The sequence below is a fragment of the Physeter macrocephalus genome, chromosome 20, assembly GCF_002837175.3.
Source record: "Physeter macrocephalus isolate SW-GA chromosome 20, ASM283717v5, whole genome shotgun sequence".
In the NCBI taxonomy this organism is placed as follows: Eukaryota; Metazoa; Chordata; class Mammalia; order Artiodactyla; family Physeteridae; genus Physeter; species Physeter macrocephalus.
The window spans coordinates 84,110,891-84,128,094 of NC_041233.1; the positions used below are offsets into that span (position 1 = coordinate 84,110,891).

The 17,204-nt window shown below is 55.2% G+C and overlaps 1 protein-coding gene across 5 annotated transcripts in view; it reads left to right on the forward strand.

Moving 5' to 3' along the window:
* The window catches only part of INPP5A (inositol polyphosphate-5-phosphatase A), a 179,839-nt gene that overhangs the window by 110,879 nt on the left and 51,756 nt on the right, over positions 1–17,204 (forward strand). For 4 of the 5 annotated variants that reach the window (XR_008616268.1, XM_007101183.4, XM_028480948.2 and 1 more), the window contains exons 5-6: positions 8,267–8,330; positions 16,157–16,260. The exons of the other annotated variant lie outside the window; for it this stretch is intronic. Coding sequence is in view for 3 of the 4 variants with exons in the window: in XM_007101183.4 (XP_007101245.1) it covers positions 8,267–8,330; positions 16,157–16,260 (168 nt within the window). In the remaining variant the exon portion in view is untranslated. The remainder of the gene's footprint in view (positions 1–8,266; positions 8,331–16,156; positions 16,261–17,204) is intronic. 5 annotated transcript variants of the gene reach the window in all.

The window sequence follows — 17,204 nt, forward strand, 5'->3', positions numbered from 1 at the left end:
CCCCCGTGTCCTTACTGACCTCTCCGTGTCTCCGCTGACCTCCCGTGTCCTTACTGACCTCCCTGTGTCCCCGCTGACCTTCCCGTGTCCCCGCTGACCCACCGTGTCCCCGCTGACGGCCCCATGTCCCCTGCGCTTTGCACTGGCTCTTGTCCCTCCTGGGGGGCTCTCCACACACCAAGCACCCCATTTACATCTGGGCCCAAACGTCTGTCCTGGACTCTGGGCCTGATGTCCCCCTGAGGTGTCTTAGGGCCATTTCAGCCCCAGCTTGTCCAAAGCTGGACGCCTTCCCTCCCGAACCCTCCCCGTCTCAGGCGACGGCGGAGCCCACCTCCAGCTGCCTGGGCAGCACCCCGGCTCCACCTGTTCTGTCAGGACGTCCTGGGGATGGTGCCCCCTGCTCAGAAGTTGACCGTCCCTCCGAGGCCCCCGTCACCGCCCCACACCCCGCGCCGCCCTCAGGCTCTCAGGCCAGACTTCGCGCTGCCTGAGCGCGGCTCGATATGGCGCGGGCGGTTTGCGGGGTGCGTGGGTTCTCTGGGAGGGCTGTCCTGGGCCCAAGGTCGCCGTGCGCAGGTCGGGGCGGGACCAGCGTCCTTGCAGCGCGGGGCCATGGCAATGTGCCCTCCCTGCAGCCCGCCTGCGAGGCCATCTGGTGACACGCCAGCCCTCTTCACGCGGCGACTGGGAAGGGTTAGCAGCATGTCACCCTGGTGGGGTTTGTCGCGGGCCAGGGGACGCTGAGCGGCCGTCTCCGCGGTTTGCCCCCCGTCAGGACCTCGGTGCCTGCGCTGGGTACCGGGCAGCCCAACGGGGGACAGCACAGCCAGGCTGTGACAGGGCTCAGCGCCCGGGGCACAGCATGCCCGCCGCCCTGCTGCACGCTCTGTAAAATGCTTTCTAATTCAGCAACGGAGTATCATTAACTTCGTAAGTGGATGAATACAGTGGACAACCGATTTGATTAACTTCTGATGCCGCAGTCGGCGGGGGACCAAATGACATTACGCACGTCCCTGGCGCGGGCGGGCTGCCTGGAGTGGGGCCGCAGGGTCAGCGCGGGTCCGGGGGCGTCCTTCCGCGTTTAGCCCACAGGCCGACGTGGGGAGTCCGTCAGTTCCTGTTTGAGGTCGCAGAGCTGCTCGGAGAAGCAGCAACGCCTCAACGCGGCGTCCCCGCGGGCCGCCTTCTGGTGACGCGCGCTGGCACGGCCAGCCGTGCCTCCTTGTCCGGTTAGGCTGCCCGTCCGGGAGTTTATCACACGGAGGAGATCAGTGAAGCTCTGCACTGATGGAAGCAGGCGCCTTGTTTCATTTATTATTGTCTATAATCTAAGGAGTGTTATAGTAACTTCGCTTTGATTTATTCCTCCATCTATTAAATTGTTTTAAAACCCGGAGTCTTGGGGCTTTTCCTCTTGAGAAACGGTTGTTCCCCTTATTGGGGAAAGTGCGTTATTTTTCGCAGTCAGGCTCAGCTTCTTGGAGGCGCTGGAGGCTGCGTGTTAGGTTGTCCTTTGAAATCTGCACGTTGGCTCCAGAGCCGCGGACCCGTCTCTCATCGGGGTGCCCTGCGCCTCTGCGACTCTCTCGTCTGACCGGTGGATTCGTGCCATGTGCCAGGCCTTGTGCTGGGGACTCAGAGGTGACCAGACCACCCTCAAGGAGCTCCCTCCACTCCCGGTAAAGAAGGGAATAAGCACACAGCCAGAGTGGGCAGCACTGCAGAAGGACTCTGTGGGGCTGCAGTCCGGGAGGGCTGCTCAGAGGAGGCAGCATTTCCATGGAAACCTGTGGCCTCAGGGCTCTATTCCCATGGAAACCTGTGGCCTCAGGCTCTCGTGAGAAGAAGCTGGCACAGCAGGTATTGCCTTGATGACGGCAGAACTTGGCCATCTCCAGGCCTCAAGGGCCAGTGTGGCCAGAGCTTTGTGAGCTGGGTGGGCTTGTCGTGAGGAAGGGTGACTGGAGAGCAGAGGAGCACAGGGCCAGACTCCTGGTGGCCCCGGCAGCAGGTGGGGGAGAGGCGGGGAAGCAGTGGAGGAAGCGGGGGTCCCACCCGGTGTGGGGCAGGGGAGGTCAGAGACACGTTTCTGTGATCGCGGAGTTCATGCGGGGAGTGGACGTTTGTGGGGGACGTGGTGGTGGAGAAGCGGGAGGCGTCCAGAGAGAGCGAGGTTCTCAGTGGGAGCATGAGGGGGACCGACGCCGTGGTGGCCCGAGCCGGAGAGGCTGGATCCTTGCGGGAAGCCCGCGTGGGGACTGAGTGCCCTGCAGCTGAGGCGGGCCTCCAGGGCGGGCGCTGCAGGGTGAGCTGGCGGCTGCTGCCACGTGGAGCTCGGGAAGAGACCCCGGGGAGGCCAAGAGTGGGGTCCTGACACCCAAAAGGAAGGCCCGTGCAGGAGGACAGGTCGGTGACAGGAGGGCAGGTTCCGTGTTGCTGGGAAGCTGGGGGGTCCCAGAAAGTCGCCTGCGGATTTGCAGCTGGGCCGTCACGAAGACTTGGCTTAGCGATTTCACCGGGTGGTGAGGACGGAGACAGGCTGGGAACAGGCAAAACCCCAGACACAGCACAGCAGACAGAATCCAGCAAAGGTGTAAACATGTGCATCGCGATCAAGCCAGGCCGATGCCAAGATTGCAAGGCTGGCTTAACATTTTAAAATCTCTTAAAGCAATTCGCTGCTTTAACCAACCAGAAGTGAGACCTCAATATGGTTAAAGATATATCATGTTTTTGGGCAGGAAGACTGAGTAGTATCACAAAGACGTCAGCTGTCCCCAAGTCAATCTGTGTTTGTAACCCTAACCCCAGCAGGATGTTTTGGGTGTCATTTGGCAGTTGTTCTGGAGTTTTATATGCAAGTATAAAGGGCCAAAAATCACAAAAGCAATTATGAAGAAAAGCAAAACGGGGCATTTATTTATGCTGCTAAATATCAAGACTTATTATAAAGCTAAACTAGGAAAAAGTGCTATTAGAAATAGACCAATGGAACAGAACCGAGAGCCCAGAGAGCAGATCCCCAAACGGATGGAAATGTGGTAAATGAGTCGTCACATACGTAATGGGGAAACCGGACAGTATGGAATTCCATATGGAATGAAGTAACACTAGATCTCACCTTGCGCCATACCCACGAATAAGTCCCCGTTATTGTAAAAACCTAAATGGGAAAGAAACAACCTTACGCGTTTTACATGGAATATTGAGACTCATTGTGGGGTCAGACTAGGGAACGGTTTCCAAACAAGACGTAAAGGCGAAACCATAAAGGACTATGTCGGCTAACTTGACTACCTTAAAAATAAAGGGGGCTTCCCTGGTGGCGCAGCGGTTGGGAGTCTGCCTGCCGATGGCGGGGGACGCGGGTTCGTGCCCCGGTCCGGGAGGCTCCCGCGTGCCGCGGAGCGGCTGGGCCCGTGAGCCGTGGCCGCTGAGCCTGCTGGAATTCCATATGGAATGAAGTAACACTAGATCTCACCTTGCGCCATACCCACGAATAAGTCCCCGTTATTGTAAAAACCTAAATGGGAAAGAAACAACCTTACGCGTTTTACATGGAATATTGAGACTCATTGTGGGGTCAGACTAGGGAACGGTTTCCAAACAAGACGTAAAGGCGAAACCATAAAGGACTATGTCGGCTAACTTGACTACCTTAAAAATAAAGGGGGCTTCCCTGGTGGCGCAGCGGTTGGGAGTCTGCCTGCCGATGGCGGGGGACGCGGGTTCGTGCCCCGGTCCGGGAGGCTCCCGCGTGCCGCGGAGCGGCTGGGCCCGTGAGCCGTGGCCGCTGAGCCTGCGTGTCCGGAGCCTGCGCTCCGCAACGGGAGGGGCCACAACAGTGAGAGGCCTGCGTACCGCAATAAATAAATAAATAAATAAATAAATAAATAAAAATAAATAAAGGCTTTCATTTCATGAAAGATACCGTAAAAAATTGACTAGGTAAGCCACAAAGAGTGGGGGAATTCTCTGTAATGCAAGTAGTAGACAAGGGAAATAGAAAATAAGCAAAGGATAAAAATAAGGTGTTCACGGGAGAAACCCAAGTTTCCACTCCTCTTAAAAAGAGGTGCTCAGCTGCGCTAGTCTAAGGAAAACGCAAGTAAGACAGCAGTGATGTGTTATTTCACCCCAGTCGGCTGGCAGAGATCTAGGTGTGCCGGCACCAGGTCCTGGTGAGGGTGTGGGGCAGCAGGCACTGCTGGGCTCCGTGTAGAAGCCTGCGTGGAAGATGCCCATCCACCGTGACCCAGAAACCCCAGCCGCATGTCACATACATGCACATTTAATACACACGGGTGTGTATCTCTCCCATGTGCTCAAGGACACCGTGCAATGTTCGTTTTAGTATTGGTTCTAATAGTGAAAACATTGGAAGCAGTCGTCATGTCCAACAGCAAAACTGGATAAATAACTTGTAGTATTATTGTATATTGGATCTTGTAGCGTTATAAATAAGCTAATGTTACATGTTGCAACTTCAAACGTTTCTAAAATAGAACTTTGTATGGAAAATAAAACAAGTTCCTTAGCCAAAGCAATGTTGAGGGAAAAAATGGAGCTGGATGGACCAGACTCCCTGACTTAAGACTGTACTACAAAGCTACAGTCATCAAAACAAGTTCCTGAGGAGGGAGTAGGTACGATGGTGCGGATAAAGTTGGTGAAGGCTCTGAGCCCTTCCAGGGGTGCCTTTGACCTTGGTCATCGACGCTCAGGATGGCAGCCACCTCTGGGGGGACAGTTGCGTTGGGAGTGTCCAGCACAGTGGACACCTTGGAAGTCCCCACACAGCCTAAGGCCTTTCTAGAGCAGTGGCACCCCGTGTGCACCTGCTTATCGCCCTGCTCCCCCCATAACCCCCGTGCTGAGTTTGGTGCCGATCACTTATTCCTTCGCTCTGTTTAAACGCACTCTTTTGATTGTGTTTCTGGTATCTTGGCACCATGCCCTGTGAAGTTTCAGGAACTTTCCTCTTTCTCAACATTGCGAAGCCCCTCTGGTTTTTGGTGTGATTTGCTCGTTCTCCTTGCTGTGTAGTGCTCCACTGTAGGACTGGGTCACAAGTATCTGTCTTCACGTTGTTAGGCATTGGGTTGCTGGGTCTGTTGGTGTTTCTGGCAGTGCCGCCTGCCTTCCCGTGCGTGTGTCCTGAGAGCCCCGGCTTCTGAGAGAGAGCTCTGTGTGCGTGTTTACGCACGGCTTCCCTTGGGTGTAAACTAGCTGTGGGGCCGTGGAGCTGTCCACCTCCCCATGGCTGTGTGCTCAGAGCTTGTGGGTCCCCCGTGTTACAAGGGATTCACAGCCAGCCTGGGTCCACATCACAGCCTCTCGTGTCCTGAACTTTGTTCTCCGAGGGTGGAGATGTTTGCATCTGATCCTGACTGGAATGTCGGTGCTGAGCTGAGCACCGCTGCTTCCCTGACGCCACAGCGCGTGTGCACATGCAGGGCCGTACCTCCTTTGGGGGCCCTGTGCCTGCGGGGCGCTCCCCGGGATAGAGCAGGTGACGTGTCAGGGGTTCGTCATAACCTCCAAACCAAGGGGCCTTTCCAGCCGTGCGTCATTCACGCCCGTCGATCCTAACGTAGAGCAGCTCACGGTCTGTGGTTTGTTGCAGACTTGAGGATTCATTATCAGCAGTGTCTTAGGAAGTTTTTATCCTCTTCTCAGATGCATTTATTTTATTTTTTTTAAAAATGACATGTTGAAAATGCTTTATCCGTAGAAACAATGTAATGTAGTGCCTTCCGGGAGGAGCTGTGCTGCATTTAAAGGCAGCTGGCCTTCCTGCTGGGCAGATTCCCTGGCCCGAGGCTGTGTGTGACCCCCGGCACACCCTCTCCTGTCCTAGAATGCAGCAGCTGGCTTCTCGGGGAGCCCCCTGCCCGGGGGACGGCGGTGGGTGTTCCCTGGGACTTTGAGGGGGGAAGCTCCCTTCTGCAGGCGCCCTGGGAGCTGAGACCCGGCCTTCCTGTCCCCACGGTGCCCTCAGAGGCACTGTTAGCGCCTTGGGGTCGTGTGCGAGAAGCACTTGTATGGTTTCCTCTTTCATTGTATCTGGAGAAGAAAATTCCACTCCCGTGCCCCTTCCTGCTCAGTCGATTTGACTTGAGGGTTCGGAACCGTCTCTGAAAGCCAACTGGACGCGGGGGCCGAGGGCTAACCTGTACCTGGGCCGCTGATGTCGGCGCAGAAATGATCGGTTAATGAATGTCTGATCTGTTTGCACATAAAAGGTGGAGGGGTGTTTCCAAGGAGTAGCTTTTGCCGGTGAGTCCCCGGCCCGCGGCGGGTGGGCGGCGGCTCCGTCCGTGGTGCCCTCCGCAAATCCACGCTTCGCCGACGTCTGCGGGTGCGTGGCTCCCTGTCCAGCGTGGGGGCCGTCTACCTGCGGCCCCGTCCCGTGCCCTGGCTCTGTGTATCTGCAGAGCGGCCTGCGGCTTTCAGAGCCCAGGTCCCGCAGGCCAACGAGCGCCCAGTGTGGCCTGTGGTCCCGTCAGCCGTTAGCTGACCTGCTACAGGCAGGGGACTGGCTTCGCAGCACTGCAGACCCTCGAGCATCCAGTGGAGCCGGGCAGGTGGGACCAGGAGCCACACGGGCCGGAGCCGGTCCGCACCCAGCACCCCTTCAGAGCCCTGTCGCGAGAACTCTGGCCTTGGGTCCCCGTAGCCGCGGGGCGAGGCCGCCCCTGAGGCCGTCCTGCTGCTGGCGGTCAGGGCGCCCGCCCTGTGTCTGTTGCTCCGGGGACACAGGAGCGGCTGGACTGCATTTCGCTAATGGAGAATTAATAAGCACTCTTGACAGTCAGGTTTATAAATATGTAAAAAGTATTTTAATTGTTTCTAGCAAAACAGGCAAGGAGTCAATACTCTGCGACGTGCTGAACACACTGCTGACAGGCGCGGGGTCGGAAGACCCGCGAGCCGGCGTCCCGTCGGCAGGCTGCTTCCCCGCCACCTGTCCTCACAGCCTGTGACAAATGGGCCCTGAACTGTATCGATGGAGTCGGTCAGACGTTGAAAAAGTTGAGTTGAACTTTGACTTGAAATATTCATTAGAGCTAATTATGGATTTTCTGACGCTATGAGTTACAGCTCTGTACCTGCATTGGCAATTTATTTTCCATTTATTTATTGTAAACTTCTTAATATTATGTTAGCTTTATCACATCCAATGAGGCAATAGTTCAAATCTTTGCAGTTGCGTTATTTACTTACGCTTTTTCGGAGAGCTTTCTTTACCCAAGCAAATGGGAAGATATCCGTTCGCTCGTGGGTGTGGTCCTGCAGCTTTCCAGGGTCCAGTGCTGCCCATGTCCCTCTTCTTGGAGGGGCCTTGACTGTCCGCGGTCAGAACAGAGGGCGGAGGCTGGTCCTCGGGTGTGTGCGCCAAGGTGCCCAGCTCCTCTCGGAGAGGATTCGGGGCAGAGACCTGATGGGTGAGTCAGGCAAGCAGCACGTGCGCTCCGCTTATTTTGTGCCTGCGCCGTGGGGAGCCTGTCGGCACTGACCACATGCCTGAGTCCCCGTCACACACATGGATACACACGAAAAAGATGTGTAACTACACACGCGCACATGCGCACACACACCCAGTTAAGTCTGAATCCCAGGTAGACAAGCGACTTTTGGCGCCGGATGCCCCATCCCCACCCCAGCCCGGTCCCTGCACTTTGGCCTTTTTCCTGAGGGGGCAAGCAGGGCTGACTCGTCGCCCAGAACAGCTCCTGGCACCCGGCGGGCGCTCCGGGGTGCTTGTGCTGTTGGTCCTGGATGGGCAGGGCCGGTGGCTCCGGAGGCTCTGAGGTTGCAGCTCAGTCCCGAAGGACGAGCAGGTGAATGGGGGGGCATTGGACCGGGCAGCGGGCGGCTGGCCTGCCGAGGGGCAGGGAGAGCCACGGCGAGGCTGTGCTGCCCGGAACGGAGCCGTGTCCTGAACTCAGGAGCCATCCACTCTGCCCCGACCCTCGCCCGCTGGACCGCTGGACCCTGCAGCAGACGGGAGGCGGGGGCGGCGGGGGCGGCCACAGGGGAGATGCCCACTCGGGGTTGGCTAGCGGCCGGCGCTCCTGGCCTCCTGGGTCGGGAAGTGTCTGCGGCTGACTGTTGAGTTTGGGGGCTGTGATCGGGCTGCAGTGAGCTGAACTTTTTCTCACCCACTAGCTAAGAGCTAGCTTCTTAGTCACCGCTCAGGACTGCTTTAGAAACGCTCCCGTGCTGGCCTCACTCCATTTCTCTGTTTGCTCTACAGGCACTAGGAAGCTTTTACTTTCTTCACGAATCCTTAAAAAACATCTCCCAGTTTGACTTTAAAGGTAAGACTCCATGCGTGCTCTGCTGTCTTCCGGGATTCTCCGTCTTGGTGGACCCCCGACCCCCTGCCCGCTAGTCTGGCTTCTCCTGGTCCCTCCCACCCAGTGTTCCTGCGAGAGCACCGCATGGTCTGGGTTTGTTCGAGGGGTTTGTGCAGTCACTAAGCAGGGAATCGTGAGGACACCTGCTTTCTGGCTTCTCTGAGGCCGAGGTGGCCGGCCTGTGCTTGGGCGGCTTCCCCCTCCCCGTCCTGCCCCGCCCGTGGCCGTCCCAGCCCGTTACCGCACCTCTGCCACCCCTCACGGCTCTGGCGGGTGACTCTAGCTTTCCTATAATACAGTTAAGAGGAGAGGGAAGTGTTTTGTATCTGTGTCCCTGTCGAACGTGAGAAAGTAAAAAAAATGAAAAACACAACTGGAGGATAGCATATTTCAGAAAAAAATGGGCGAGAGCATGTGTTTGTGGCAGAGCAGAACACGTAGCCCCGTGTTTAGCGGGTAAACACTGTTTGTCTGTACTGAGAAGAGTCACCCAAGGTGCTCACGACACGAGGGCGTGTGAGCCTGTGCCCTGATCCGAGGAGTTGCCGTCCCTGCACCATTCAGTCTGCGGGATGCGTGTGCATTTATCTTCCACGCAGGGTTGTCTCTTCGTGTTACATGTAAATCTGTCTGAGCTCCGCTTGGGCTGTTGAGCCAGATCACATTAATCTGAGATGCCTCCCGAGGTGTGATAACTGTGGGAGCGGCTGGTTATGTCGGTTTGTTCAGATTCATTATCACCACTCACTCGGGAGACGGATCGCGCTCACCAAGTTGGGAAGCAGTGATTCCATCAGCGCTGAGCACAGGGTCCCAGCCAGCAGGTGATCGTTCACCGGCCCCGTAGCCTGAGCTTTCTCTGCGCTTGAGGCGCAGCGCCTGCCTTTCCTGCCGAGGAGCTTGGAGCGGCCCAGCAGACCCGGCGGGAGCCGGGGCTGGGGCCGCTCTTCCCACGACCCTAGCAGACACTGGACGTCGAGTGTCCTGTCCTCGGGCCGCGGAGCTGTGAGCAGACGGGCTGTGCGGACACAGCGGCTCCAGAGGACGCTGAAACAGAACAGGCTGCGCTTCTCATAAACCTGCACCTCAAGCTCCACAGGTGCCACATATGTTGAACTTTTCCTTTTTCCAAGTAACCGTTTGCAGACATATTTTATTACTAAATCAAACTCGTCCTAAAGTACCTGGCCAGCCCACAGTTTATTTACAGCTGTACCTTCCGACGTACATTTGACTCTAGCAAAACCTCCACGTTGTCAGTGACAAGAACCGTGATAAAACGGGCAGCGGCCGTGCCCTGAGCCGGCGAGCCTGGCGGGAGGCTGTGCCGAGTCTGAAAACACCACGGGGCGCGGCGTGGGAGGTGTTGCCGCCGACCGATCCACAGCGTGGGCGGGGCCGGGGTCTCGGGCAGGCGTGGGCTGCCAGCCCCCGCTCCACAGCCCCGGCTCTTTGAGGCTCGCGCTTTTGCCTGGAATTGAACTACGGCAAAAGCAATCAGGTTTGTGAAGTTTGAGTCAACTTTTGAAAAGGAACAGCCTGAATTTTAACAAATACGTTCCTGCTTAGAAACTTGAGATGAAAAGGGATGAAAGGGACTCCAGTTTCTGGTCCAGCACGTGATGAGCTTGGAAGCTGTCACTCAGTCCTCACGAGAGACAATCCAAACAAGCTGCAAATAGATGACTCTTCTTAGGTCCCTCAGAGGAGCAAGGTCACGGGGCAAACTGCTGCCCCCCAAACCGGGGAGACAGACAGACGGGCCCGGAGAGTCAGAGCCCACTGAGCTCTTAAAGAGCACCGCACGGTCAGGACACTAAGAGAGGCCGAGCGTGGGCAGCAGGCGGGGGAAGCGCACCCAGGCTCAGGGCCTACACTGTCGTGGGCGTTACCTCCTGGAAGCTCACCAGGCTCTCACGCCGAAGATCAAAGAAAAATCCCCCGACATTTCTGGCAGGGGAGGGGAAAGTAGCTACTGTGAAATATGCCCAGACAACTCCGTTCTTCCTAAAGGCCTGCCCTCAGGGAAACCCTGAGCCCAGCGCACTGGGGTCTGATCAGGGCCTACCCAACGGGGGAGGGAGATAGAGGACTGCAGCCTCCTCTAGCCTTCCTGTGCAACCTGAGAAAACAAGAAGAGCAAATTAAATCCAAAATAAGCAGAAGAAAAGAAATAATAAAATTGGAGCATACATCGATGAAATTGAAAACGGACACTCAGGAGAGAAAACTAATGAAACCCAAGGCTAGTTCTTTGAAAAGATCAATAAACTTGGTAAACCTTTAGCCAGGCTAACCAAGAAAAAAAGAAGACACAAATTACTAGTATTAGAAATGAGAAAGGGGTCATCAGTACTGATCCTGTGGACATTAAAAGGATGATAAAGGTATATTGTGAACAAGTCTATGCCTATAGATTTGATAACTTAGATGGCCCACTTCTTTGAAAGATATGATCCACCAAAACTCATTCAAGGAGGACTAGATAGTATGCATGGGCCTTTGTCTATTAAAAGGAATTCAGTCAATAATTAATAACCTTCTAAAAGCATCAGGCCCAGATGGTTTCCCTGGTGAATTCCACCAAACATTTAAGGAAGAAATTATACCAACTCTCTACAATCTCGCCCAGAAAATAAAGGCAGAGGGAAAACTTCCTAATTCATTCTATGAGGCCAGCATTACCCTAATAACAAAACTAGATAAAGGTATTACAAAAAAGAAAAACTATAGGCCAGTATCTCTCATGAACAGAAAATGCAAATTCCTCAGTATAATATTAGCAACTCAAAACTAACAATGTATAAGAAAAATTATACACTGTGACCAATTCAGATTTATCCCAGGTGTGCAAGCCTGATTCAACATCCAAAAAATCAATTAATGTAATCCATCACGTCAATAGGCTAAAGAAGAAAATCACATGATTATATCAATAGATGTAGAAAAAACATTTGATAAAATCCAACACCCATTTATAATAAAAACTCTCAGCAAACTAGGAAAAGAGTAGATCTTCCTCAACTCAATAAAGAACATCTACAGAGATTCTACACTAACGTCAAAATTAATGATGAGAAACTAGATACTTTTACCCTAAGGTCAGTAACAAGGCGGGGATGTCCGCTCTCACCATTTCTCTTCAACATCATACTGGAAACCTTGGCTAATACAATAAGACAAAAAAAAAAAAAAAAAAAAAGGAAATTAAAGGCTTATTGATGGGAAGGGGCTGTCTTAGTCCTTAGGTGACGTGTTTACATAGAAAATCCCGAGGAACCACCACCACCAACAACAGTAGCAACAAAAACTGGTACCAATAAGCAAGGTTGCAGCATATGAGGTTAATAAGCATAAGTCAGTGGCTTTCCTCGATACCAACATTGAACAGGTAGAATTTGAAATTAAAAGCACAGTATCATTTACCTTAGCACACATACAAAAAGAAGTACTTAGGAATAAATCTGACAAAATATGTATAATATCTACATGAGGAAAACTACAGAATCTGATTGAAGGAATCAAAAAAGACCCAAATAAGTGGAGAGACAGTTCATGTTCATGGATAGGAAGACTCAGTATTGTCAAGTTCTTCCCAACCTGATCCATAGATTCAACACAAGCTCATTCAAAATCCCAGCAAGTTATTTTGTGGATATTGACAAACTGATTCTAAAGTTTATATGGAGAGGCAAAAGACCCAGAATAGCCAACACGATATTGAAGAAGAACAAAGTCGGAGGACTGACACTACTCGACTTCAAGACTTTCTATAAAGTTACAGTAATCAAGACAGTGTGGTGTTGGTAAAAGAAGAGACAGATAGGTCAGTGGAACAGAAGAGAGAGCCCAGAAATGGACCCACACAAATACAGTCAACTGATCTTTGACACATGAGCAAAGGAAACAAAACAGAGCAAAGATACTCTTCTCAATAAATGGTGCTGGAACCTGCTGGACATCCACACACAAAAAAAGGAATCTAGTCACAGACCTTACACCTTCACAAAAACGTACACTGGATCATAGACCTAAATGTAAAATGTGAAACTATAAAACTCCTAGACGATAACATAGGAGAAAATGTTGGTGAACCTTGGGTTCAGTGATGACTTTTTAGATGCAACACCAAAAGCATGATCCATGAAAGAAATAATTTTAAGTTAGACTTTACTAAAGTGAAAAACTTACATTCTGCAAAAGACACTGTTAAGAGAATGAGAAGACAAGCCAGAGATGGGAGAAAATGTTTGCAAAAGACACATCTGATAAAGGACTGTTATCCAACATATACAAAGAGCTCTTAAGACTCAACAATAAGAAAGCAACCCAATTTAAAAGTGAGCTAAAGATTTGAACAGACATCTCACCCAGGAAGATATACAAATAGCAAATAAACATATGATGAAAAGGTATTCAACATCATATGTCACCAGGGAAATGCAAATTAAAACAACAATTAAAACCACTACGCACCTATGAGAATGGCTAAAATCTGAAAACTTGACAACACCGTGCTAGCAAGGACGTGGAGCAACAGGAGCTCTCTCACTCACTGCTGGTGGGGATGCAGGATGGTCCAGCCACTTTGGAAGACAGGTCGGCAGTTTCTTGCAAAGCTAGACATACTCTTACACATCCCTTGGCATTTACCCAAATGAGTTGAAAACTAATGTCTGCACAAAAACCTTTACAGCAGTGTTTATAGCAACTTTATTCGTAATTAGCAAAAACTGGAAGTAAACAGAATATGTCCTTCATAGATGAACAAATAAAGAAGCTGTGGTCCAGAGACAATGGAATATTATTCAGCAGTAAAACAAAATGAGCTATCAAGATACAAAAACTCATGGAGGAACCTTTTAGGAGGAACCTAAAATGCGTGTTCCTGACGGAAAGCAGCCCCCACTGGAGGAGGCTGCCTGCAGTATGTGGCCAACGACTGAGGAAACGATGGAGACAGTGAAAGCACGGCTGGTTGACAGGCGCTGGGGGAGGGAGGGATGGACGGCCGGTGGGGCACGGGGGGTTAGGGCCGTGGAAGTGCTCTGCGTGCCACCGCAGCGGTGGATACGTGACGTCGTGCGTTTGCCAGGACCCCTAGCGCGTACGAGCCTACCACCACGGGATGCTGGGAAGCTGTTCGGGGGGAGGATGGGAGCTCTCCACTTGCAGCTCAGCTTTTGTAAACCCCAAACTGCTCTAAAAATACAGTCTCATTTAGAAGAAAGAGGCCTCCTCCCCCCACCCCTCCCCAGTCTCCTTCTCTTTCCTCAGGGGCACTGGGGCTTCACCTCAGCAGAATTGCCTGCTGCTGCAGCCCCTGCCCTGTCCTCATTTCCAAGAGCCTGCAGGTGGCTGCCCACGCCTCGGGGCTGGTCCTGTACCTGTGCCCACCTGGCTCACCGAGGGCTGGTGCGCCTGCCCTGCGGACATCCATCCATCCTGAGGATGTCCATTTGGGGGTGCGTCCACCCCTCTGCAGCTCAGGAACCGATGCCCCCAGTGGGCTGTTATGGTGATTCAGCCTTTGCTACGAGGATCCCTGTCCTGAACAGACCTTTAGAAAGAACTTTCTTTATTCTCAGGTCCAGGCGATACTCGGGCCGTGGCGGTTAGCAAAGGGGTGTAGGAAGGAGGGATAAATAACCCCCTGCAGGGCGCCCGGACGGTGGGCCCTCATGGCCCCAGCAGCAGCTCGGCGCCTCCCAGGGACGAGCCCGATGTCGGGAGGAGGGGCGTCCCTAGGACCCCGCAGAGGCCGGCCGCTGCCAGGGGCTGGACCTCCGCCCGGCCCTCACCCTCCTCAGAGGCCTCGCGGGGGCCCAGGGCCACCCCTCGCTCCTCCATCAGGCTCAGCTCCGCCCTGCTCCGGGGCTGCCCTGACCGCCCCCCAGGTGACACCCTCCCGTCCTCCACGCGCGGCCGCCGTGCTCCCGCTCTGAGCGGCCTCCCTCCTCCTTCCCACTAACTCAGCCTCGTCAGCAAGACCCGGCTCTGGCCTCTGGGCGGCCGCACTCGGGCAGTGTCCACGTCCCGTGTCCTAATCCACGTCCGTCTCCCCGCCTCACGCCCAGGCCCGCTCTCCGGGTCGTGTCTGCGTCCCATGTCCGCGTCCTCAGCTCTGGCCGGGCGCCACGGCACTCAGTGGACGTCCTGGTGCCCACGGGTGCAGGGAGGGCCCAGGAGGGGAGTTGGAGGCCCGGGCGGGGTGGAGGGAGGGGCGAGGCCGGTGCGTCCACACCGCAGGCTGCGGCCGCCTGAGAGCCTGGCGCCCCGGGCGGTCTGTGCGGGACAGGCCTGCCGTCAGCCCGAGTGGTCAGCTGGCCCGCTCCGGGGCCGGGGTGGCCCGTCCGCCTCGTGAAGGGGAGCTGGCCGCGACGTGCCGGTGACGGCAGCGTGCCTCACAGACAGCACCCCCACCCCGCCCCCCGCCACCCTGATGCCGGCTGCGCGGGGTGATGTTTGATAAACGCTGTCCTTCCACGGAGATGGATGGGGGGTTACACTAAGTGCCTCCTGTGATTAACACACTTCTGCGTCATTTCCCACCGCAGGTGGGTGTTGTGAGCGGGTCGTGGCTTCGTGCCTTGTTTGTTTACACCGGCCTGTGCCCACCTTCCCAGGCACCAGCCTCCTGGCTCGTGGGTTCGCCTGCGTTTCCCCCGATGGGCAAACCCGGGGTTGGGAGGGTAGCCTCAGAGCCAGCTGCACCTGTCATCTGAGGCTCGTCTCCGCGGTTGGGGAGCCAGGTCAGAGGAGCGTTGGGTACAGCGCAGCTCCGCCCTGGGGGACGGGTCCACGTCACGTGCTGTCTGTGCGTCAGTGAGCCCGTGGGGGCAGGCGGCCCAGAGACTGCAGGCGGGGCTACCCCTGGGACGCGGGGCAGGGCCTCCACAGACACTCTGACGGGACGGCTCGTCCTTCGTCCCAAACACCAGGGATCTCCACACAGCCCAGGACCCTCACCCCAGTGTCCTGGCCCGGGAGCAGGGGACAGGTGATGCTCCGGCAGCCGGTGGGGGCAGTCTGGCGACCGCCTGGGCTGAGGTCTCCCCGTGGTGGTCTCGGCAGGCCCCCCGACCCCCGCTGCCTGGGCTCTCTGCCGGCATCTCGTGGGGAGGCCGACAGCCTTCCCACCCACCAGACGAGTAAGAGTTTGAGGAATAGACACATTTTGTGCATTAAACCCCACGGTGGTCTCTGAAAAGGAACGGTCCCAGGTCTGGGTGTAAAAGGACCAGACCAGGCCCTGTGTGCGGGGCGTCAGCCAGATGTGGGGAGAGCCCGTGGGACACTGGACGGGGCGGGTGGCCAGGGAGCGCTGGCCCAGAGTGCCTGGCCATCTTTCCTTTCCCCCGTCTCACGTAAGGACTCCCCTTCCCTGGGTATGAGTGATGTTGGCTGGATGCAAGGAAGAAATCGCTGTTATTAAATAAATTCATCTTAAGTGTGAGTGGACGGTAACGCCACGGCCCTTTTAAATACAGTCGCAGTTTGCTCAGAGGATGCCAATTAGCCCCTGTAAATCTGCAGGCTGGGAGCTCGGAGCGGGGAATGAAGCCCAGTGTCAGATTCCAGGTCCGGGGATGGGAATGCATGAGCCACGGCATCCCCGGGAGCCTCTGCCCTGCCTGGGGTTGTGGCCCTCGTCAGGCCTGCCTCCTGGGGCCTCCCTCGCCTCCACAGCACTGCCTGGGTGGGACGCGGGATCCCGCGTGGCCTGAGCTGGGGGGAGGGCGAGAAGAGCTGAAGTTACCCCCGGTTCTTCCTCTGCCCTTTCCTAGCCAAGAAGTATAAAAACGTCACTGGTAAGGAGATCTACTCAGACACGCTGGAGAGCACGCCCATGCTGGAAAAGGAGAAGTTCCCGCAGGACTACTTCCCCGAGGTACGTCGGGGCCCCGCCGGCCACACTCGTACTAGTGCGTTTACTTTTAGGTGGAATTTAGGACGTGAAATCTTCATACTTCACAGAGGGGATCCCCCGGCTGCCGTCATCCTCCAGTATTCTGTCCGTCTGGGAGGTTCTAAAACCCTTGTGGGTTCATCTGGGTGGTCTTAGATGAGGGCTGGGAGAGTCCGTGGTGTTTATCGTTACATCGGTAGGCAAATTTTCCAATCATCATCGTTTCCAGGCAAAGGAACCTTCCCCCAGAGAGGCAGAAAAACAATAATCTGTTCATTTGGGGCCTGGGGTGTGCCAGGGGCCTCCCAGCAAACCTCAGTGTGAGCAGGTCGATCTGGCCAGTGATGCAACCCGACCAAAGAGCTCGGGCGTGCTGCGACAGCGGCACTCGGGGGGCTCTCCCCACCCCCAGGGTGCCGAGTGAGCCCCCGGCTCTTGCCCGGGGAAAGCCCCGGGCGTGGCCGAGAGGCGCAGCCGCATGCCCGGAGCCGCGTGTCCCCACCCCGTGCGCTTCAGCGGAGGGAAGTGCAGGATTACTGCTCACCCTCTGCTCAGACACAGTCAGAAAGCGTGGATGTGTTTCCTCTGGGGTTTAGTGCATTTTTGTATAGTTTTGTCATTTTTATGTAGCCGTTAGGCTGCACACGTAATTTTGGATTCTGGTATTTTTAGTGCATACTTTCAGGACCAGCGTTTGTGGCGCCTCGTAACCTGTGCGGTCCGGGTGTTGATCCAGACTGGATCACCTTCCCTTTCGGGGCCTGTTGGCTCGCAGTAGGAGGTGGCCCGTGACTGAAGCCCTCGGGGGTGCGACTGAGAGCCGGGCGGCCCCCGAACCCCCACAGAGCAGGTCTGCTTGGCCGAGGACTGGCCGCCGTGGCTCTGCGGAGCCGCCCCTCCTGCGGCCCTGGGAGCTGATTTCAGCA